We start from the raw sequence: 25,183 nt of genomic DNA on the forward strand, positions 1-25,183 counted from the left end.
TGGTGACTAATCTTTGTCGCCAAATTTAGGGAGAAATAGCAAACAGTTGCCAAACTTGGCGACCTTTTGGCGACATTTTGATCCGATCCTTATATCACAGTCATAAGTAGTGTAACTGAATAACTGTAATTGATTTCATGTGTAATTGTAACTGTATTTGGCCCTTATATGCCTTCCAGTAATTTTGAGAAGCAGAAAATACTAGAAATATCTCGGTGGTAGGATGAAAGCTATACAAAACCGGAAAGAATATCACGTCTGAATTGTTGTTGTGAGTTGTTAGTTCAGCGTGCGTCAGAGCATTGAGACATCTCAGAACTAGCTTCGCTCTTTAGATGAGCTTTAGATAGCGTTGTGTTTAACATTCATAGTAGTTAGTATGCAGTGTAACTACTGATTTCATTCATTCATATTATGAAGTATTGTACGATTATTTTTGTGGAAAGTTCTAGATCTCTGAAGTTTTTCTTTTGACAAAATAAATTTTACCACCTTTTGTCGGAACTGTGTGCATTCAATCACTAACGAGGCCGTACGCACGCAAGAATATGTATACTTACTTTGCCATAAACGTTATTCATATTTAAGATATTAGTGATTACTCATTCTTCTTTCATTTTTCAGGAATCATGTACAATATTCAATTTGTACATAGATTTCTAATTAGCCTTTCTTACTGAATTTCCATACAGAACCCATGCAGAATTGCAAAATAAGCATTTACTTAACTCGAAAAAAAAAATCTTCATCTTGCGCACTATTAATTAAATAACCTTCAAAATCTGAAAATTCAAGTTAATAAGAATGATATCTAATAAAAATTATGTTTTTCAGGTGTTTAGATACGTTAAGAAATGTATTCTAAGTTTAGTATTATGTTATTCCTTAGGTTTTTTTGTCAAATGAATAATTGAATAATTTGAAAAGGAAATGAGTTTTTAAAATGTGTTAGTAAGAGATAGCATCTCGTATTTATCTCCTACTTTTTTTGCAACTACTGTCTGGCTTTTGTCCAAATATTCTGTTATGATATATTAAAAAGCAAAATATGACCTAACATGATTTTTTGTTTTCTGCACTCATTCCTTGACTGTTTAATAACTGACTAGTGTTATTTTTTGTAGTTTATTCATGTCTCAGAAAATGCTAACCTAAGAGAAGCGTTGCTGTAAAAAAACGCTGCATTGCACTTTTTATCCATGATTGATTTGCATTTCTTTACCCTGTTCAGTCTTTTCAAATAGACGAAAGAAAGTGTTTTTATAAATGTATGTCAAATGCTAAATAAACCTTTAGTGACAGAATGGCAAATTTTATTTACGTTTATTATAACTTTCAATAAGCCAGTAATGCTGTATAAAATTAGCTAAACTGAGAAAACATATAATTACGAGATATATTGTAAGCATTCATTTTATTTGAAATATCTTTAACTTATCTTTTTATCTTATTTTTATCTTTTTATCTTTTTCTGACTATATTATTATAATCTTGATATTTTTATAAAAAATTTCTCAAAAAATTCTCATTATTTTATTTTAATGCTCGTACTTTTAGTTTCCTAAAACTGCTTTTGTTTTATCTCTCCAGTGATTATAAGCAGAGATATGGCCATTCTTGTTCTGCATCATGAAACGGAAGTTGCGCTTTAAAAAGACACAGACTATTCTAAATACCTTTAAACTAAGAATTTTATTATTTGAACATTTTTTCTGATACTTAAAATATGATTTCAAAACTTTCTGTTACTTTCTGTTTATTATTAAGTACTCAGAAACAAGATTAGCTTCGAAATTTCAGTTTCACATTTGGCAACATCTTCCTTTCTTTGTTTATGTTTTCAATGCATTAAACCTATTTTTTGAATTTTTTTTCATCTTTTGTATCACGAAAAACTATAATTAAAATTATTACCACATTTAATTTATGAAACTTTTCAGCAATATTCTTTACAGTATTGTGCATTAAATGGAGTAAAAGCTTAGATTTATAAAAATATTTAAAATTTTTGCAGACAATTTTGTTAATGAAAAGAGAGAAACTTCTCAAATAATTCTCATTATTTTATTTTAAAGCTCGTACTTTTAGTTTCCTAAAACTGCTTTTGTTTTATCTCTACAGTGATTATAAGCAGAGATATGGCCATTCTTGTTCTGCATCATGAAACGGAAGTTGCGCTTTAAAAAGACACAGACTATTCTAAATACCTTTAAACTAAGAATTTTATTATTTGAACATTTTTTCTGATACTTAAAATATGATTTCAAAACTTTCTGTTACTTTCTGTTTATTATTAAGTACTCAGAAACAAGATTAGCTTCGAAATTTCAGTTTCACATTTGGCAACATCTTCCTTTCTTTGTTTATGTTTTCAATGCATTAAACCTATTTTTTGAATTTTTTTTCATCTTTTGTATCACGAAAAACTATAATTAAAATTATTACCACATTTAATTTATGAAACGTTTCGACAATATTCTTTACAGTATTGTGCATTAAATGGAGTAAAAGCTTAGATTTATAAAAATATTAAAAATTTTTGCAGACAATTTTGTTAACGGAAAGAGAGAAATTTCTCAAAAAATTGCTTAAACATGTTTTGAAATATGTATATTTAATAGACATTTTATTTTTTCATTGAGATTTTAGTCGATTTAATTCCTTATATCTTAAAAGGTTTAGAGGATAAAAAAGTAAATTTTTTTAAAACACTGAAAGTTTTTAAATTTTATATTACGCCCCAAAGGGCCTTTTTTTGTGATGGTGTGTGTGTGAGTGTTATTTTTACTTTGTGCGTTACCTTTAGTTATTAAATATCATGTACCTCTCAAACCATAAAATTCAGTTCAACAGCAATATCACAAAATAACTTAAAAAGAGCATTTCTTTAGAATTTCCGATATACAGTCTAGTTCACTGGCAATTATAAATATTTTTTTCGTACAGTGTCTCGTGCGCTGGAGATAAAAATGTTTTTTCTGCACAGAGCTTTTGCTCGCTTTGAAATCCTTGAGTTTGTTAATCAAAAATTCGTTAAAGTTTTACAAAATATGAAATAGATAACAAAACAAATTCCAAATTTGGGCTTCCAGATGCCCATATTCGGGTGGAAACGTACGTTATTCAAAATTTGTTGGCTCTAGGTATCGTTCTTTTATCACAATGCGAGAAACATGCATACATTTATGAAGATTCTTCATTATTTAATTTCTTTAAATATAATGCAGGGCTGTAATATTCGGTGTCAACAGTTTGAAAAGTGAGCTGACTTTTAAAGTTTTCAAGTACCAAAACGAAATCTGAAACTTTCTGGGCTATAAATACTTAGAAACTATTTGTATACATTGAACACATTTAAGTAAACTGGCTGGATTCTATATTATGTATGTGTGCGTGTTTGTATATATATAAAACTCAAAATAAATTAAAATAAATAACGCGTTTAAAATTTAAAATTCATCCCATCTTCAAATCGAAATAAACATATGTAAAATGAATTGCATATGAGATAAAATTTAAACTTATTAAATTTGTTTAGCATTATTACAAAAATTGGTGTTGATTTTAGTTCTCATTTGGATTACATTTTGAAATTTCTCTTTCTTACCCTTTATATATATATAAAGAGTAAGAAAGAGAAAGAATATATATATATATATATATATATATATATATATAAAGAGAGAGAATAATAATTTATTTACTAAAGAAATACTAATTATATTATCTCCTGATATAAATTTAATAGAATGTATCAAAATGAAGTAACCCAGAAGTAAGAAATTTAATTCCGAAAATTTTTTTAAAGGTACTTAAATTTGAATCATGGAAAGTAATTCCGGAAAAAATTTTTAAAGGTACTTGAATTTAAATCATGAAAAATACAAATTCAAACTTTGATAACGAAAATTATAAACCAACTAATTATCTTCATTGATCGGAAATTAGTTGACTTTTCAAGGGGAATAAACCAACCTCCGTTCAATGAACAATAATTAATAAATGCGAAGGTGTTTCGTCTTTTACTCAAGTAAGACGATGATGCAAACTAGCAAATTTAATAAAGGCCAAAACTGTAGTTTGGTTAAGTTATTGTATTTTAGAAAACTCGAGATATTATAGACAAATTAAGTAGAGTAGTATAAATAATTCATTTTGAATTAAGCATTTCCGTTAAGTCAACGGATTTTTTTATAAATCTTCAGTTAATAGCCAAATTAAATAGTAAAAATCATATTAAACTTGAGTAAAGTGTCCCTCCCCCGAAGAATAAGGAGAAAGAATAAATAATAAAATAATAATAAGAATAAATAAATAAAAGGAAATGTGAAGTAAAATTTAGATAGTAATGAAAAATTTAAATTTGTAATTAATTAATTAAACTGGAATTGGTAAATTGGAATTTGTTTAATTAATAAATAGTAAATTTAAACCATTAAAACAAGAGAATCATTTTTAATTCCATATAAATATCCGACTTTTCAAGAGGAATTATGATCTTTCCATACAACCACCAACAATTGATGAGGATCACGTTTCGTTATTTCGCCTTTCTGAACTAAATTCCTAAACCGATTAAAAATTTTCTAATCAATTTTATAAAATCTGAAATTTAAATTTTAAATAAATACAGCAATTTGAAATAATTCTCCGAAGCAATGATAGATAATTAATTAGAAAATTTAATTTCAAAAATAAATAAAAATAATTACAGTATTTATACAGGAAAATACTTAAAAATAGGAATAAGTTAAAATTATACTAAAAAAGTGAAATAAAAATTAAGAAGCAAATAAAATGAAAAAATATACAAATAAAAGTCTAATAAATAGTGAGTGCCTACAAAATAACATACCAAAATTAATTGTAAATTTTACTTACATTTTACCCTAACCAAAAGTCGTTTCAAAATTGCCCTTTCACGGCAACGTGCTTGAAGCCGCTAAGAGTTGTCATGATTAGAGTTCGGGAGAGTTTGTTTCACTGTTATGTTACTAGGTTCTTCTGTATTGGTGTGACATTTTGTATTTTTCATCTATACGGTAAATCAAATTTTTAATCTTTCCAGATATATGTAATGTACATATATATATATCGTTCCAGTTCATTTCAAGAGCTTAGAACTTTAACGCTCCGGCAATAAAAGCTAGAATGAAAATCTTTAACAATGATTCAAAGAGGTTACCGCAAATTAGTCCAGATGTCGAGAACACATAAGGTAATGTACACTCATGTCCATAAATTAAGGATAATTCGGAGTCACGCGGAAATCGAACTCTAAAATAAATATATCACCTGTAAAATCACTACACACATCTTCAAGAATCATATGCAAATTTCAGGAAGTAACCAGATGACACTGGTGGTACGTCACAATGACGAGAGTGTAAGAAAGTGATATATAAGAATACAGGCAAAGAAGTAAAATTGTTCGCAGGCGCTTTATAAGCGTTTCAGTGCAATAACCGAATAGTTATGACACAAAGGACGCATTTGACGATTTTTTGGGTGGTAGAATTATCGGCTGTCTGGAATGTGGGCGTACCCAACTGGAAGTATCAGACGAACTTGGAATTGCCCACAGTGTCCTCTCCAGGCTTTCGCAACGATTCCAAGATGATGGTAATGTGAGTAGACGTTACATCACAGGTCGGCCTAGAGCTAGAATGAAAAATTGTGAACGCCGAATGAGGACCGGTATTTGGCAGTACTGCCAAAAGAAACAGGCGGAGTATAGCTTCGGACCTGTCTCGTCATCTCTCTTCAGCCACCGGTACGACAATTTCAAGGCAGATCGTGTACAGACGCTTAGGGCAGATTGGTCTATATGCTCGTAGACTTGTCCGATGCGTTCCACTTACTGCAACTCACTGTCGCCTGCGGTTAGCCTGGAGTAGAGAGGGTGCATTGTGGACACCGCAACAATGGACTTGTGTGATGTTTTCCGACGAGCCCAGGTTTAGCTTGCAGTCTGATTCTCGCCGGACTTTCATATGGAGAGCTCCAGGTACCCGTTAACACCAAGAAAACATCACTGAACGACACCGTTACGGTGGTGCAGGAGTGCTCGTTTGGGGTGGAATTATTCTGGGTTTCAGAACTGACCTGCATGTTCAAATTGGAACCATGACAAGCCAAATCTATCGAGACGTCATTCTGGAACAACATGTACGTTTGTTTCGGGGTGCCATTGGCGCACAATTTGTGTTTATGGATGACAACGCACGTCCTCACCGTGCAAACATCGTAAGGGAATGCCTTCAATCGGAGGATATCACCCATATGGACTGGCCAGCATTCTCATCGGACTTGAATCCAGTAGAGCACGTGTGGGACATGCTTGGCCGGCGAGTTTCAGTCCGTCAACCTCCTCCTACATGTCTACCGGAACTTCGGAGAGCACTGCTTTTTGAGTGGTGTAATATCCCCCAAGAACAGATCGATAATTTGATACTCAACATGCCTAGGCGTTGTACGGACTGTATTGCATCGTCTGGGAGACATACAATGTATTAACAAACATACCAACCATGTAATATTGTTTTTTTGTAAAGAGTTTTTTTTTTTTTTTTTTTTAATTTGCTCCAGGGAGAAAAAATCGCTAATTTGTTTTTTATAATATTAAACATATAGCATCTTTGTTTGCTCTTTACCTTTTGTTTAAAAAATAAGCTTTACAAATAAGTTAAATTTGTTTTGTTTCTAACTCTTCCTTTGCCTGATTTTGCATTATCCTTAATTTATGGACATGAGTGTAGAAGAACAGATCTATTTGATTCTGGAGTGGGTGCAGAATTTCGGCATATTATTTGTTTTAAATCTATGTTTACCGAATATTAAACTTCATTTTGACTCGAAAGGCTTTCATTTAAAATATTATCTACATTATCGAGAAAGAAGTGCATTTAGTGCAAAAAAACCATCAGAAAGTTGTGTGAACGGAAATTTTGGATTTGTAATTCTGCTAAGGGAAAACAAAATAAGGCAAAAACAAGTAGATGGGAAAATACAATTTAGTTGTCTGAAAATTAAAATATAATTTGAAAACATTTTGCACAGATTCTAATTTCAGATATTGGTTGAAAATACACACTTTCCTCATCTGACATTTGCGTTGAGATGCAAAAAATTATATGTACTCTTAAAAATGCAATGCTCGCCAGCGATAGAGCGGTAAAGTCGCTGAACACTGGTAGTTCGGTTCCCCGAGTTTCGAATCTGGGCGAACGGATTAGCTGCATAGTTGCTTTCGTGGTTTCTCCCTTTTGTAACATGGACATGAGCCAGTTTCTCTTAAAACGTCCGCCACGAAGGCATCCCTTCCCTTAGGTAAATCGTCCTCTTGCGCTTGGCCATAATTAAATCAAAAGATCAAATTTAAAATTACAATTAACGCTTTTATTTATACATTGATAATTTAAACTATTTCTACATTATCTTTACCTGTAAGAATAATAAGAGTTTCTAAGAAATCTTTTGGATAACGGTAAATTTACATTAGATGTCACATTACAATCACTTCTGCAAAATTAAGATACCTTTATACATAACGTATGTATATTTCTCGCATTGTGATAAAACAACGCTACATAGAGCCATCGAATTTTGCAATGACGTAATCCTCCTACGAATATGGGCATGTGGAAGACCAAATTTGAAATTTGTTTAATTATCGATTTCATATTTTGTAAAACCTTAACGAATTTTTGAGTAACTAACTCAACGATTTAAAAGCGAGCAATGGGCAATATTGTACAGAAAAAAACATTTTTATCTCTAGCGCGCGAGACTGTGTATCGGAAATTCTAAAGATACGCTCATTTTAAAATTATTTTGCGACATTGCTATTGAACTGAATTTTATGGTTTAAGGGCAAAGAATATGACATTTAATAAATAAAGGTAACACACAAAACGTTATTAAACGGTCCTTTGGACGTAATTTAAAATCTGAAACCTTTCAGATTTTTTTATTACTTCATTTAAAAAAAATTGTATTTAGATCATTTCCTTTATCTTTCTCGTAGAATACTTTGAATATGAGATACTCATATCAGCTTCTTGTATGCTATGTAACACCCTCCTTCCTAGGAAAATGTGTCCTCAAGTCGGAGGATCGCCTTTTTCCTGAAGCTATTTTACCATCGAATCATTACAATATGTTATTTTATTTGTAAATAAAATAAATATATCCTGGACATATATCCTGGACAAGTGGTCAGCTTGTCACAGTAGAATTGCTTCTACAAAATTAAGATACCTTTATACATTAACGCAATTCACAGTTCTGGTACATGGATATAAGCTAGAATAAAGTGACGTCAGTTTTCATTCTTGAGTGGTCTTTAGTTTCATTATTTCAATTCAAAAATTATATTTATGAGGAAGCGTTAATTTCAAATTAAAAAAAAATTGCTTCACTGAGTGGAAGGTCCCCCCCCCCCACATAGAGATAGCCGGCGACATTAAGCTATATTCGAAACCTGCTCATGTACCGCTGTAGGCGACGGAAGTTGCCAGATTCAGAAGATCCATTTTTTATTTTCTTTTGCTTAATCTGAACACGCAAGTCTCTCTGCTATAAAAACGATGCATTCTAAAATCCGCGTCCAACACCTCTCAAGACATCTGCTCGCATTTTATAAAGGAACCATTAGTTACGTTTTAAAACCTTCTCTTCATTTTTATTTAGCTCACTTGCTAATGTTCAGTGGTTTCGAGCCATTATTTTTAAGATCGTCTGGACGACTATGGCTGTGTATTTAACTTCTTTATTTTTTCAAATCTTTTTTTTTCCTCAACATTCGTTTTATCTGATAAACAATAAGCTATCATTGTTTTCCGGTGGCGGTATGCTATAAACAGAAGATTATAATATAACAGATAAGTTCATCGCCATTTTGCAAATATTTTTTTGCAAATATTACACACAGACGCCACGAAAAATTCTCTTTAGAATTCATTTTAAATGAGTTTTATAATTTTTTTTTTGGAGAAAAAAAGTTTTTTATCCTATCATTACGTACAGATGTCACGCAAAAACATCTTTAAATTGCATTCGATAGCGGTGAAAATGGATATTTTCTTTGAAATATGATACCTGAAATTTTTCGCAATTACAATACTTCCTTTTTACTACGTACAAAGAAGTAAAAAGCAACTGAAATTAGCATTAAGCGCAGTCCCGCAAATCACACCACAATGCTTAATAAACGCGTTATTAGACACGCTTAATAAACACAAATCATACCACAACGCTTCGTTGGAATTCTTTTTAAGATTGTATATACAAAATAAACACCCAAGCAAAAAAAAGCATTCCTAATAAAATTTAATAATTTTAACTTCCATTAATTTTTTCACAGTAGAAATTCTCTATAATTTTTTCGAATCGGTTTTCTGAATCTCTTGAAAACACTTGTATACTGCAGAGGAATTCAGACCAGTTTCTTTTTCGAAATACATCGAGGTAATTCGTGAATAATACACCACTTTTTAGAGCTGTATATACCACTTTATGGGAGAAGAAACGTATTAGAAGAAGAATAAAAGGTGGGAAATGTATATATGTATGTCTAATAGAATAAGTCAACTGTTAAAGAAGATCTGAAATTAGATCACTTAATTCCGTTTATTTTGTGTTCCTATTTGTTCTTATTTTTAATAAATAAGTTGTAATGAATAGAGCTTGGGAGTATTTTGTCCAATATCTCAAATTTGTCAACGCCTGTATGAAGTAGGCCAAACCTTTTCTTTACCTGACAAGACAAAATTATGAGATTTAGAACAAATACATATTCATACGCCCGTTATAGTAACATCATGAACAAAAAAATGCATTATCCTCGAAGTTACTAAAACTGAAATTACTTTCTATAGCAGCAAAACCCTTTTAAATGCTGCTTTTATGAAGTCGATGATTGTCTGAATAAATGCGAAATTTCCTGAAGTTTTAATTGAATACTAAACTAATCTTTGACTCAATTATCATTTCAACATAAAACTTATCGTTACATACGGAACGGTACCATTTATTTAAAACCTTGTGAACATCAGTAAAAATGTCACAGAAACAAACCCGGTTCGTTAATCTTCCGAACATATCATATAAATATCGGTCGTTTAATCTTACGAGAGTTTAACCAGATTAAGACATCTTTATACATCACCGCGATTAATGGAATGAAGTGCCATTTTACTAAATTAAAGAATTTTTAAATTTAGTCATTTAACATTTATAAACGCTACTGCTCAAAATACAGAAATGAATTCTTTGGATCAAATTTTTTTTTTTTTTTTTTTTTTTTATCGGTGATGAGTGTGTATGATTTCGGGGCTTTTCACAATATTGTTGAATGTATGAATTTAGATTGGATTTAGATTGGAGTGAAAGGGTAAAATAAGCGTAACTGAGTGACATATGGAAAGAATATTGATTACGAGATTGTATAAATTTCCGATTTGTGAAACGAATATGAAACTGGCAGAGTGAAAGAACTGTATAGATGGTTTTGGGTGGATGGGAGAGTTCTGTAGGGCGAATGTAAGTATCGAATTGCAAGGTCTGTACAAAAGGATTTGTGTTTTGCGAAGCGTAAATTGAGCATGTGATGGTGTTTTGAGAGTTACGTATATGTGGTAAGTGCGGGAATGATTTTATACGATTAGAGTTTGTTACAGTAGAATTATAATTATCCGAATCAGTTGGGACTGGACCCCATTCGGATAGTTGGATTTTTTCCCAAGAAAGTGTCTAGATACACTTTAATTAATTACTGTATGTTGAAAATGGGATAAAAAGACTATTTTTAAAGAAAAAGAGGTTTTAATTATATAAAATGAAAAAGCAATACTTTTACATACATGTTATACACTGAAGTGAAAAGTCATGGGATACCTCCTAATATTTTGTCGGTCCTCGTTTTGCCCGGCGAAGTGCAGCAACTCGACTTGGCATGGACTCAACAAGTCTCCTGCAGGATTATTGAGCCATGCTGCGTCTATAGACGTCCATAATTGTGAAAGTGTTGACGGTGCAGGGTTTTGGACACGAACTGACTTCTCGTTGATGTCCCATAAATGTTCGATGGGATTCATGTCGGGCGATCTAGGTGGCCAGATCATTCGCTGGAATTGTCCAGAATGTTCTTCTAACCAATCGCGAACAATTGTGGCCCGGTGACATGGCGCATTGTCATCCATAAAAATCCCATCTTTGTTTGAGTACGTGAAGTTCATGAATGGCTGTAAGTGATCTCCATTTCCAGTCAATGATCGGTTCAGTTGCACCAGAGGTCCGAGTCCATGTCATGTAAAAACAGCCCAGACCATTATGGAATCACCACCAGCTTGAACAGTGGTTTGTTGACAACTTGAGTCCATGCCTTCGTAGGGTTTACGCCAGACTCGAACCCTACCATCAGCTCTTACCAACTGAAATCGTGACTCATCTGACCAAGCCACGGTTTTCCATTCGTTTAGGGACCAACCGATATGCTCGCGAGCGCACGAGAGTCGATGCAGGCGTTGTCGTGCTGTCAGTAAAGGCACTCGAGTCGGTCTTCTGCTGGCATAGCCCAAGGAAGAAAAATTTCGCCGCATGACCTATCGGACACGTCCCTCGTACGTCCCACATTGATTTCTGAGGTTATTTGACGCAGTGTTGCTTGTCTGTGAACATTAACAACTCTACGCAGACGTCGCTGGTCTCGGTCGTTAAGTGCAGGTGGTCGGTCACTGCGCTGTCCATGGTGGGATGTTATGGCTGAAATTAGATACTCTCGGCACACTCTTGACACTGTGGATCTCAGTATGTTGAATTCCCTAACGATATCCGAAATGGAATGACCCATGCGTCTAGCTCCAACTACCATTCCGCGTTCAAAGTCTGTTAATTCTCGTCGTGCGGCCATAATCACGTCAAAGCCTCTTCACATGAATAACTTGAACACAAATGAAAGCCCTGCCAAAGCACTTCGCATTTATACATTTTCTACGCGATGCTACTGCCATCTGTATATTTGCATATTGCTATCCCATGACTTTTGTCACTTCAGTGTAAAGCGTACTGTACAGTACTTATAAGTGTTGAAAATCATTGCTTGCTGAATATCGCGGTCAAAGTAAGCTCTTTGACTGTATTCATCCACTTTAAGGCAGCCAAGTCGAGCGTCTGCTTGACAATGAGAAGTTGCATATCGTCACACTCGGGCTGACGCTCCATCAACTTCAGCACAATTTCAATGGCGGAAAACGCTTCACTAATGGTCTCGTGTCTGCTTCAACTTCGACATTAAGGTCATCTTTTTCCTATACACTTTCTTCTCTCAGACTTTCAATAAGTTCATCATTTAGAATTTGAAACTTGGGGTCCGACGAATCACACACTATCCAATCTGCTGTATCCTCAGCACTAAGAACATCCAGGAATTTTCAAAACAATGTTTCTTAATTCCTCAAGTGACACGTCATCCTCATCTTGTCCTGTCTCTTTCCTTTCCTTTTCTTGAGCTTCTTTTCCTTTTCTCTTCTCTACTTCAATTGATTCTGAAAAATTCTGAAAGCGATTCGGATAATTAGTCGGAGTTCGGATAATAAGAGTTGTAAATAATGTAAACTTATAATGTATCGGGCTCTATTCACTTAAGCGCAGTTTCACTAGCTGATGGTCTCGAGTCTGCTTCAACTTCGACAATAAGGTCATCATCTTCCTCGACACTTTCAATAAGCTCATCATTTAGAATTTGAAACCCAGGGCCTGATGAATCACACACCATCCATTCTGCTGTATTCTCAGCCCTAACATCTGAACATACAGTAATTTCCAAAAGAACGTTTCTTTTAACTCCTCAAGTGACACTTCATTCTCATCTTCTCCTGTCTCTTTCTTTTTCTTGAGCTTCTTTTTTCTTTTTCTCTTTTTCCTTCTCTTCTTCAATCGATTCTAAAAAATTCTGAAAGCGATTCGATAATCGGATAGTCGAAGTTCGGATAGTAATTGGAGTGTACTGTATTGCTAAAAGTGCTGTGACAGATTGAGAGATTTTTTGTAGAGAAGTGTGTATGGAGTTATGCTTGAAGAATGTTGCGTGAATAATGAATATGAATAAGAAAAGTGTGTGAATTGTGAAGAATAATGTAAAGTTGAGTGGGGAGGATGTGACTGTGGACTTTGGTGAAAGTAAATTTTAATTAAATAAATGAAGGTAATGATGAAAGCAAATTAAAATTTTAATTAAAATAATCAAAAATATCAGCAAAAGAGTTGGGAAGGAGGAGTCTAAGGGAGATGGTTGTTTAGTTTGTTTGAGAAAGGGACACATAAATGTGTGTTTAGAATAGTTGAAAGCAGAAGTGCCGAATCATTGTTAGAAATTATTAAATACAGGGTGGGACAGCGTTCGTAGTAGGATATTAAAAACACACCATAAGGCAGTAACTGTAACTTATTTATTACGTCTTATGTCAATTAATAGTTAAAGGTATGTCATTTACTAATGTGTAAGTCATTGTCCATTGCGTGGATTACTTTTTGAAAATGATGCCTGTCAAATGATGCACAACACATTCATCTAGGCGACGTTGGAAGCTTGCCATAACTCGGTGTAACGTATTCCCTGAAACATTGCAGACGGCAGTTCTGATGCGATCCTTCAACTGAGGAATGGTGGCCCAACGTGTTCGGAAAACTTCTTGCTTCAGGCGGCCCCAAAGGAAAACGTCTGCACATGAAAAATCAGGTGAGCGAGGCGGCCAGAAAATGTCACCAAAACGAGAAATTACTCTACCTGGAAATTTCTGTCTCAATGGTCCATCCATCTGGAACTTTCCCATGACGACCCAAGCTGAAATGTTGCCGAAATAGACGCTGGGTAGCAATAACAGATTAACTTAACACTCAACAACAGATTAACTTAGTTATTCTTGATAACTTTCAACAGCAAAAGCACGATGCTGTGCACTCCACCGATCCATTTCACTGTCACACTCAAAATAGCAGCTCATTAGTACACGAATGCGGCACGAGTTGGCGTGCATTCATGCAGTACGTCATTGTATTACGCAAGTCAAATTACGCTATGAACGCTGCCGCACCCTGTAGCATGTCTTACTAGGATTAATTAATGCCGTTTGCTGGAAAGTCTATAGCTGTCTCGAATCCGAACAATATGCACCAAAGGTTAGTAGTTCTGAAATGACTTGGGGGAACTATTAAAAGAAATCTCCATGATACTCGTCACGCAACAGGACACTTCGATTCGTATCTGGAATCAAATATCTGCATGTTAATGCATATATTTTTAAATGAAATGTCAGCAGTATATTTAAAAATTAGAGGACTCAAGGTAAGTTTCGTTTATCATTATTTGGCTTATTAATAAGCCGAGTTCTTTGATTTTTCAAATTCTGCTTTCTGCTTCCTTGCACAACGCACTCAACTAAATCAGCGAAATTTAACTAAAGATAAACTGAAATGCTCCATTATTGGTAGTCCACGAGACCCTAGTCTACAACTAGCGTCTCGAAGACTTTTGTTGACCAAAGCGAAATGTGTTAAAATGTTACAATTGAATTCGGCTGCAGAAAAATTAGCTTTGGACAGTCAAGGCATTATCAAAGAAGCTATGTTGACTTTTCTAAATGATGAAACTTCGTTGTATCCCAATTTATAGTGATAGGATGCGAGAGAACTACAATGAATATAAAAAATTCCGTTACCGTTTGTACCGTTTGTTTACTATAGAAAGAGTTCGAAAAGATTTTTGCAGTAGGAAATACGCCTGCTTCGTACTAATGAACTATCATTTTAGACACATATTGAATCATCTGGACGGAACGACTGGGAGTTTTCATGCATTTTACGGATCTATAGGCAAGAGCTTGGTCAAGTGTGAGCACCTCCCAGAAGTTCATTTTCAACCATTTGAGGGAAATTCGCCAGCCATCGGAAAGAATGATGTTGTAAATCTCAATGAAAATCAAAAATATCTGTAGGATGTAAGCCAGGCTGTTTCTTTAGGTAAATGCTCCACGAATCGAGTGATGCAAAATCTTGGAAAATTTTCAAATGCACGATGGCTCATGGAGAAAATAGATCTTCGAGTTAACACAAGCAACATTAATCCATCTGTAACCTTGAAGGATATAGTCTCTTTTATCATGAGAATATATGTTCCAATGTGGTTTTACATTAAATTCAATTCAACCATTAAGGATGCTTTCCATTAACCTACGGCGTACTTTTTTCCCTGTCGATATTTCTGTGATAATTTGAATGTTATCGTGGATGGTTACATTCAGTGAAACGATTACTCAGCATACCCAGCAAATCTGATCGTAAGAAATGCTTTCAGATGATAGGAATGTATTTGAGTGTTAAGTGTGTGAAGAGATTGTTCTGCAAGGTCACGGTCAAGGAAGCACATATTTCACGATAATTAGTTTATAAGGTATTTCTCCCACTTTCCTAGCGTGCCTTCGTGGTGTAGTGGTTCTGCAGCTGGACCGGTATTCCAGAGGTCCGTGGTTCGATTTCCGGCGAAAATGGTTGCTATTTTTCATCTCTCCTGCTTCCAAAATTACACTTAATGTCTCTACAAGTTAACAACAAACGCTCTGAAAAGAATTAACATTTGAAAGACATGAAAATGCCTTATTTTTAATTAATATCCAAATGTACGCGTTCTGGGTGTATGAATGTGCCATATACTAATTCAGGGAATTGATTTCTCAATATGTGTTATTTCTTATGCTCAGGATCTGGTAAGATTAGGTTGGCTGATTAAGGCAAAGCAACTCGAGGGCTATGTGGCTATGAAGAAGGAATCCTTCATGAAGGACTTTTTTAGGAAAATTGACTCATATCCATAGGGAAAATCGCGAAATTCAATGCATCCATCCTGTTACCTGGGATTCGATGCCAGTTCGAACTACCAGTCTTCAGCCAGTTTGCTGCTAGGCCATAAGAGTTGGTTCTTGTGAGATTTATTTTAAGAAACCAGTTCATTTATCTTTTGTAGTCATTATTTTCGTTTTGGGATGTGGCAACGATAATAAACCGTTACATAAGTTTTTTAAAGCTTTTGAGTTATACTAAGAGATGCTATGGACCTCAGACGTGATTTTGATGGGACAATAAGTACCAAGAAAATAGCCGATCTTCTTCCATTTTTGTGTGAAGTATATTTATATTATATATAGATACAGCCTCCTTTATACAGGAAGTTTAAATATTAAAGAACCTTCATATGTCAATGTAGTATTGTTAATTACCTACGATGAGAAGAATGAATGCACGTAATACATTATGTATAAATTGTGTATCTTCTAAGTTTTATATGAAAAAATGTTCCCCACAAAATTTTTAAACATCTTCTACTCAAAACTTATTATGGAACCATATTCATTAAAAGAGTGCATAGTATTTGTGAGATTATTTTTATCTTGTGGAATTATTGGCATCAAGAGACATCAGCCAGTATCTTCTTTCTATGAAAAGGACTTTACAACAAAATTTTACTTTTCAAGAAAAATTGAGGACTTTTATGATTGTAGTTTAATATTTAGTATTATTCTTCCATATATTATTGTCTTATAGTTCTTAATTTAGTTACAGATTATATGTTTATTTATAAATCATAGGTTCCATTGTAAAATTATATAATTAAAAAAAATTAATAATTATATGAGAAAGATCCTGACTTATGATAGGGCATAGTTAAAGCCTGTAAGCTATGTCCTTGATGTTTTTCTTCATGTCTTTCCACATACTTCTTGCTTCACTAATGTAGTAATGCTTTGCTCGCCCGGCCTCTTGTTTTTGAGGGGGGGGGAATATAAAATATAAAAAATAGGACGGCTTTGTTCTATGTGAACAAGCAACCTCTAATTAACTTTCCGCAATTTCAGGATCTTCCCATTTCCGCAATTTCAGGACCAGTACTTTCGAGAACATTCGAGCCTATTGCGTAACCGCTTCTATAAATAGAGAACTCGCGCCACTGTGTGTGCGAGACCGCTTCTGCCTCTACTGCTGTTAGGATCTATAGTGCTGCTCTCATCTCCCTCCCTTTGTTAGAATACTATGACGCAGTGAATTTAATCTTATTTAGTATAGAATGATAATATGCCTTTTGAATTGAATAAAGATATGCAGCTATAAATTTAACTTCTTCTGTGTCATCATTTCTGCCAAGCTTCATTCATGTGCGCGACTGCCAAAATATTACATATATATATATATATTATTGGACGTTATCTTCTACAGCGCATTCGAGCAGCCACAACATGCATGCAGTCTTACCTCATATTGTTAACGTTGTCTGACCCTGTGTATAGTAATTAGCTGGCGTATGCACATAAGAGGAACACAATATATATTTTTTTTAAATGTCTTCTGTGATTCTGTAAATTGGAATAGCACAATTTTGATATATGTATGGGACTGCGCAGCAGACGTCCGATCGTGTGCCTCTGTTACCTAAGTATCATTGTTAACTAAGCCTACAGTAGGCCCAGGAACACAGACTGGACCATGGATAGGTGGAAGATAGCTGCCTGATCGGATGAATCGTGGTTTCTCATTCAAGTCGATAGTCGGGTCAGGGTCATAAGGATGAATTCTATTTAATGTCCTGCCACCTAACTCACCGGATCCTAACCCGATAGAGCATATTTGGAATGTCATGGAGAAACAGCTCAGAGCTGAAACACTCGCATCCATGTCCCGATATTTCGACTTTGCGTGACCGCTGCCTGGACATTTGGTAGAATATAACTCCAGTTTTCTACCAAGAACTTGTGGTATCCATGCCAAGGCGAGTTGTAATATTTTTTCAGGCCAAAGGTCGTGCAACAAGTTACTGGGTAGGTGATCATAATGTTTTGGCTTTTTATTATAAACAAAGAATGTTTGTACAGAATCGAGAAGCTTAAAAAGAGGTTATGCGCAGAAGAAAATGTTACGAGGCCTTCAGATAAATTCGCCGAGGGAATTATTCTTGGCGCAAACTCAAAAAAAAATGCGCCAATATAAATTTTTAAATTTCTCACCAAAAATTACAAAATTTAATATCCAGGCATAATTTGTGTCGTAGAATCGAAATATGGAAAAACATTGGCATGCCATTTAAGATAAAGTTCGTTTCTGACTATATACAAACCTCTTTGTCATTAGCTAATAAGGAGAAAGAGGGGGGAAGGAAATTCTTTCTGTTATGCCTCGCGAGACGTGTGCGTCAGAATAAGAAGATTGCAATGTGCCTGTTGCGTGTATAATTAATAATATTTTATCTCATATTTTCAACAGTCAGCAGTCCAGTATACGAAGAATTGAATGAAAATCTATTGCCAAAACCACATTTCTAAAAGAAGGAAACTGTTCAAAATGATGCGATTTCGTCAAAAAAGATAAAATTAAAAAAAAATCTGATTCGAATTTTGAAAAAATCGCTTCGAGGTGCACTGGCTGTTGTCTAGATGCACCTATGCACCAAATGTCCTAGCCTTGGATCTATTAGTTTACGCGCAGCACGAACGAAAGACATACACAGACAGACAGACTCTTTCTTTCATTATATGTAGAGATTCCTGGATAGGACAAAACAGTTACGGAATTGAATTATAGTCCTTGTGACGTGAGGAGCCTGCCAGCGACGGTTTCTCTAGCCGAGATTTCAAGAGCATTCTCAGGTCTTGTTCCTGATGGAAATCTACAGACTAATTTAGCCATGCCTCCCTAATTTTTCAGTAGTAGCTTGCATCCTCTGACTCATTATTTCTGGAACGATATCAGACGAAAAACAAGCTCACTAGTTTATCAGCCCTCCTGAAATCGAGAGGCTTTGACTACAGACACACTAAAATCTCTCCAATACAATTACTATAGAACACTAAAATCTCCTGACACTGGTCGTGAAGTTATGTCTCTTGTATTATCAACTGGAACGAATTATTGCGTCTGCTATGTCAGACTGTGTCATCTGGCATTTCATGAAAGATTGGAAACAGTGACTTGCGGGGACCGCAGACACGATTTTCTCATCTCTATGTGGTCCGCTTCAATATCATTATTTTCTAAGAAAGGGTGCTAAACTGGCTATTTGATTTTTGTGTTTTACTGCTTTCATTTGTGTGAACTTACGGAACAAGTTTGTTTACTTTTGGTTCCACTCGGGAAAAAGACCCTGAAATAGGTGCATCAACTGATGGAATGCACTATTCTGCTAACAGTTCCAAATGTAAAAAAATGGCGGCCTCATTAAACTTATCTTAAACTTTTAAATTGTTGATAAATCTGCAATTATTAATTACGGATTAACTAAAGGTATACAAATTTTAACCTCAAGTTAAGAACAACGTAATCCAATCACTCTTAAAGCCAAAAATGCACAAAGTGTGGGTATAAATATATAAGTAGAGACTGATAGATAAGTAGTATAGTTATAGATATAAATATTTTTGGAGCACAAACTGCATGTTATATCACTTCCATGTACAAAATTTCAACGTTCTAAGACTGCTCGTTTTTGAGTTATGCGAGATGCATAGGTAAGTACAGACGTCACAAAAGCATCTCTTCTGAATCCGTTTTAAATCCATTTTACAATACGTTTCAGAAAAAAAGAGTCCTTTATTTTGTCCGTCTTACGAAAAAACATTTTCAGGTGGATTCGAGAGTGGTGAAATTGGACATTTTCGTTGAAAAATGATTAACCAATTTTTTTTTCGAAATTACAATATTTCCTCTACTTGGTACATGAAAGTAAAAATTTAAAAAATGGACATCAGTCAATAATGCTAGTCTCGAATGAGTTACATTTAGTCTCTTTTTCTTCATCAAAATTAGATGCAGTTATTTTCATTTATTTAAAACTCAATTCTTCTCAGTTATTCTGCTACTATGTGCACTTTCGGGAAACAATTTTTTTAATGCTGCCGCTTTATTAAACTGTTACTTAAATTAAAATAAAATGCAATAATCAATACAAATGAATGCTCTGAAAAATTAAAATTCAGGTACTTGAGGAATCTATCATATAATGATGATTTATTTCGTTTAGAAGAGTGGTTTTTTTTTTAACTTTTGTCAAGAGGCATAAAATTAATATATATATATATATATATATATATAAATCTGAAAGATTTCAGATTTTACATAACGCCGCGTTTTTTTAGCATTTTGTGTGCTACCTTTATTTATTAAACATCATATTCTTCACACTTAAACCCTAAAATTCAGTTCAACAGCAGTATCGCAAAATAATTTTAAAATGAGCATATCTTTAGAATTTCCGATACACAGTCTCGCGCGCTGGAGATATTTTTTTTCCGTGCAGTATTGCCATTCCTCGCTTTGAAATCGTCGAGTTTCTTAATCAAAAATGTTTTAATGTCTGGCAAATTATGAAATAGATAATAAAACAAATTCAAAATTCAAAATTAAGGCTTCAAGATGCACATATTCGCTGGAGGATTACGTTATTCAAAATTTGATGGCTCTAAGTACCGTTGTTTGATCACAATGCGAGAAACATATATATATTTATGTATATATTTCGTTATTTAATTTCTTTAAATATAATTCAGACCTGTAATATTTGGTGGCAACAGTTTGAAACGTGAATAATCGTAGAAAGTGAATCGACGCAAAAGGCCAATTAATAGCCCTTTTGGGCTGGATAATAGATTGCTATAAATACGAAAGTGATAAATGTATATTTACAGGTTGCAGTTTGTGTATATTTACAGGCTGCAGTTTTGAAATTTACCTTTTTCAGCTGATATTTTCTAATTTGGAAGCAATTTTTCGTTAACGAGACAATTTCCCAAACAAAATTTTCTTAGCATGTTGTAAACAACAAGAAATAAAGGAGCACTTTTAATAGCACAGAAAACATGAATTAACTGATAGTAACACTAAGTGCATAATGTAGTAATTCCTGCAATTAGTTCAGTACATTTTAAAGAAAAAGAGACTTTATAATTTTAGAGAAAATGTTTCGTGACTTTATGTTCCTTTAATTTGTACTTCGTTTTTATCTTCTAAAATTAGGTTATTTTTAAACTTTGTGTTTTAGCTTAAATCTTTTCAAGTATTTACTGTATCATATTCCTGTATTAATGAAATTTATTTCATAAAGTTCTGTGATGCAATTGATCAACCACAAGTTTTATCTGTTAGAATTTCTAAGCACATTACTTTCCTATTAAAAACCGCGAAATCACTATATTCAAAATACTTCATTCTGACTTGCATTTAAGCAGCGGTGTTTTTTTCTTTCTTGCTTTGTCTTTTTTTTTTTTGCCACCGCGACGTAACGCTTAAATCAAACCACCCTATTTTGTGGATAGAAAAAAAAACCATAATAAACAAACAAAAACAGAAAGATGAAGGGAAGAGGGAAAAAAAAAAAAAAAGACTGGCTACTGCAATCGATACACGATAGACAGAGACGGACCAACTAGATCTTCCCGCCACGCCCCTGTTAGATTCGTGGTTCGGGAGCTGGCGCCCCCTAACGGCCAGGAATCACCGGCACCTGTTGAGCAAGGTGTTGCTACAGGCTGCGTTGAGGAGATAGGCAGATAGAGAAAGAGTGTGGGGATAGAGATGCGGGGGAAAAATAGAAAGAAGGAATGAAGAGAAACAGTTCAGTTTGGGATGTGCCCCTGAGACTCACGCTCTTCAGTAAGAAGTTTAATGAAGGATTGAGAAGCACGTGTTCTGGTCCAGCTGCTGTGTTTGTTTGCGTTTTAATGATTCTCTCCGAAATACTGATGAAGTATTTTCAGTAATTTCTATGAAATTATTATCTTCATTTTTATGATGAATGAACATTTATATCTATGATTTCTGGAAACTGTTTTGTGTCCTAATATATAAGAATCTTTGCTGTTTTGAGAATTGCTATTTGCCAAAGATGTTGCAGATTTTCTGATGTCCTATAAAAGAAGTGCTGTGTTTAAAGAAAACGAAACAAAAATGGATATTTATTAGGAAAGTTATGAATATAAGGCAGCACTTTTTTCCTCTCCTTTTTCAAGAAGATAAAGCTGAGTTTTCATTTAAAAAGGAACACTATCGCATTTTAGAACATTTCAGACCCTTGTTTAAAACAAAGGGGAGAAATACTCTTATACTTAAATTACAATATTGAACACTATGGATTTTTTGTTTCTACCAGTTTTCAAAAAGGTGTCTCTTTGAATTGCAACAAACTTCTACTTAAATTTTGGGAGATGATAACCAGATTTCACTGCTGAACGTCTATGCTGAACCATAGCATATGCATTCATTAATCAGTACTTTATACAAGTGCCTCGAAATTATACAAAACTATAAATTGCTTATAAACTATATAAACTATAAACTGGTTATTTATCTTTAGAGGATGATTATACAATGAGCAAAGAGAATCAAAATATATAGGAATTTAATAAGAAATATTTTATAAAATCAAACAAAATATTACATATTTATCAACCAATCAATGAGCTTTCTTTGAGCGAAAATCAAAAGAACACAATAGTGATAAAGGGAAATTGAATTAATTACTTTGGAAAGTGTTAAAAATGTTACAATAGACTATTAGTATTAGAACTTGAGTTTACCTAGAGCTTAGTTATGGAAACTTGCGTGTTGATACCTGCAGAGTTTAGTCTTGTTTTGACAACGTCTCCAACCACAAAGAAGCCATACACTGGAGCATCAGTTTGGAGCAATCAACGTATTTCAAGAGGCTCAAGATTTTTGCCTTTCCAAGGCACTGTTAGGTTGGACAAGCTAGAGATCTATTCGAACCTCGACGACAATGATGTAAGTACGATTTTTTAAAAAAGATTTATTATTATTTCAAGACAACTTTGGATGTTCTTTAAATACCTGAGCATATTTCAAGTATCGCCATAGGAAGATATGTTTCTTACAATTTAAGATTAGCAGATCGTCGTTTAATTTTTATTTCTATCCACTGGTATATTTTGTTAAAAAGGTAGCATTGAATGTATTAATGAATTTCTTTTTTGCTTTCATTTATGTCTGTTGAGTTAATTCAGGTACAGATCGCATACACTGCGCTTTGAAAAATGAATTAACTATCATACATTAAAAATTTATCATACATTTAAATTAAACTAAATTAATTGTAAAATATTGAACTTAAATTTTAATTCTGTAACTGCGATGATCTTATGAGTCATTTGTAAGAATTATGGAAATGATTAATGTCTCCACTGTTTTTCCACCATGCTTTTTAACAAAAATGTAAATTATTATTAAAATATAGGTATATTTTTAATTTACATATTTACTGAGATCAAATTCTGCACGTCCCAATTTATCAGACGATGTTCAGTGTTACAAAGTTTGCTAAATGTTCGCATTTAAATTAGTTTGAATTTTATTTAATTATAGACTCTTAAGTAATGGAGTTTTACAAAATAATAAATTATTATTTAGGAAAAATGCATGCTAGTTTGTGCCAAGAGAACTTAATACAGAGAAAAGTTTTAATTTTTAAAGAAATTACACTTTTCTTTTTTGCTTCTGTCAGAGAAAAATTATTTTTTACATTTTATTTTTCATTATGTTTTGGACAGTCTTGTATATTATAAAATTACCACTTCTTGAAATCTGTTTCTTCACAGACTGATTGATACAAATTTTATATTTAATCATTAAATTTCAGTCTTTCCGTTCCCCAGTGGAATTTTCTTTAATTTTTCAAATTATGTTACCTATTTTGGGTTTTCTCTGTCTGAGTTACGTTCGGTTGCATTATCAAGTTTCACGCATAGTTAGCACTGATTGATGCTAATTATCAAATTAACTATTTCAAATTTGTTATGCTGATATCTATTTAAAAGGTGAAATAATGAATATCCCACTTCAATTAATTGTGAAGTGTATATCTATTTTGAGCTGTTCTTATTTATGCTAATAGCATAAAAGTGTGAACAGCATAATGTATAAATATATACATATGAATTCTTTCTATGTTTGATGTTAGTCTACATCTAAATTCGTTATACAGAAATATATATAAAAAAAACTTACGATTGATTGATTTTTAAGCTTCATTTCATTTGACAAGCCAGAATAAAATGTGACAATATAAAATAATAAACACTTATGCTGATAATTACGTAACTTCTAAGTTTAAATTTTTAAATCTGTTATAAACTTAAAAAGATTTAGTAGTCCAAGCAATAAATTTTGCTTTCTACAAATAAGGAAATGTGTTTATTTCGATTCAGAACTCAATTTAATTAATTTCAATATTATTGATTCAGCTCATTTTTATTTCATTGTAGCGTTTTCTATTGTTTTTAATGAAGGATAAGCTATTTTAGTAATTACGATTTATTTTATAATTCTGTTTATAAGTTTCTAAATGATTACCCTAAATTCCAAAACGTTTAAAACAGAATACAAATTTTAAAAATCATAACTGAACATTTGATACTTTTTTAATTTAATTTAATTTTAAGGCGTTAAAAATGTGATTTTCAGATTTGAGATATGCTCTATAAAACATAAAATATTTAGGTATTTTAACGTGGCAAGGCCACATAGTCGTGGTTTAAAAGAGATATTTTACTGATTAGAGATTCGCGATAATTTCATTCTTTCTAGAATTATTAAAACTGAAAATTAATTTAAAACTATAAAACTACAGAGAAAGTACTTCGGTATTATACTTTATAATCTATGCCTCAAATGTCCTGAAAGTAGTTGCTTGAACCTTCTCAAATGTTCTTCTTTATCAAATGTCCTGAAAGTTGTTGTCCTGAAAGTTGTTGCTTGAAATACATAGTCAAGAAAAAGAGATTCAAAACAGTTTAAGTTTCTAGCAAAATTTTATATAAAAGTTTGAAATTTGCATATTTTGGAAAATATTACCAATTTAGCACAAAATTAAAGTCAGGCTGTACCATATTTGTTTTATATTAAGCGATGTTCCTTTCTAAAACGTAATGAAATCTCTCCCTGCATTAAAATTAACGTTTTACAATCTTCAAAAATTTGTTCCTTGAAATACAAATATATAAAAATTGTTAAAACTAATGAGTTTGCGTACCTCAAATGAGAAACATTACTTACATTAATTCCTAAAGATATACTACATTAGATGTACATAAAACTGTGTATCATAGCAAAATTTTATATTCATTTGCATAAATCT

General features: G+C 33.1%; 1 protein-coding gene across 1 annotated transcript in view; it reads left to right on the top strand.

Annotated features, from left to right (window-relative positions):
- Nucleotides 1–21,588: 21,588 nt before the first annotated feature.
- Nucleotides 21,589–25,183, top strand: part of LOC118195941 (uncharacterized) — a 186,468-nt gene continuing 182,873 nt past the window's right edge. Inside the window, exon 1 of the mRNA XM_085813888.1 lies at nucleotides 21,589–22,815. Coding sequence (XP_085670014.1) covers nucleotides 22,624–22,815 — 192 coding nt within the window. The 5' untranslated portion in view covers nucleotides 21,589–22,623. The remainder of the gene's footprint in view (nucleotides 22,816–25,183) is intronic.

This window comes from Stegodyphus dumicola, chromosome 1 (genome assembly GCF_044657685.1).
Source record: "Stegodyphus dumicola isolate Sdum_Otavi_A_Nest chromosome 1, ASM4465768v1".
Taxonomy (NCBI): domain Eukaryota; kingdom Metazoa; phylum Arthropoda; class Arachnida; order Araneae; family Eresidae; genus Stegodyphus; species Stegodyphus dumicola.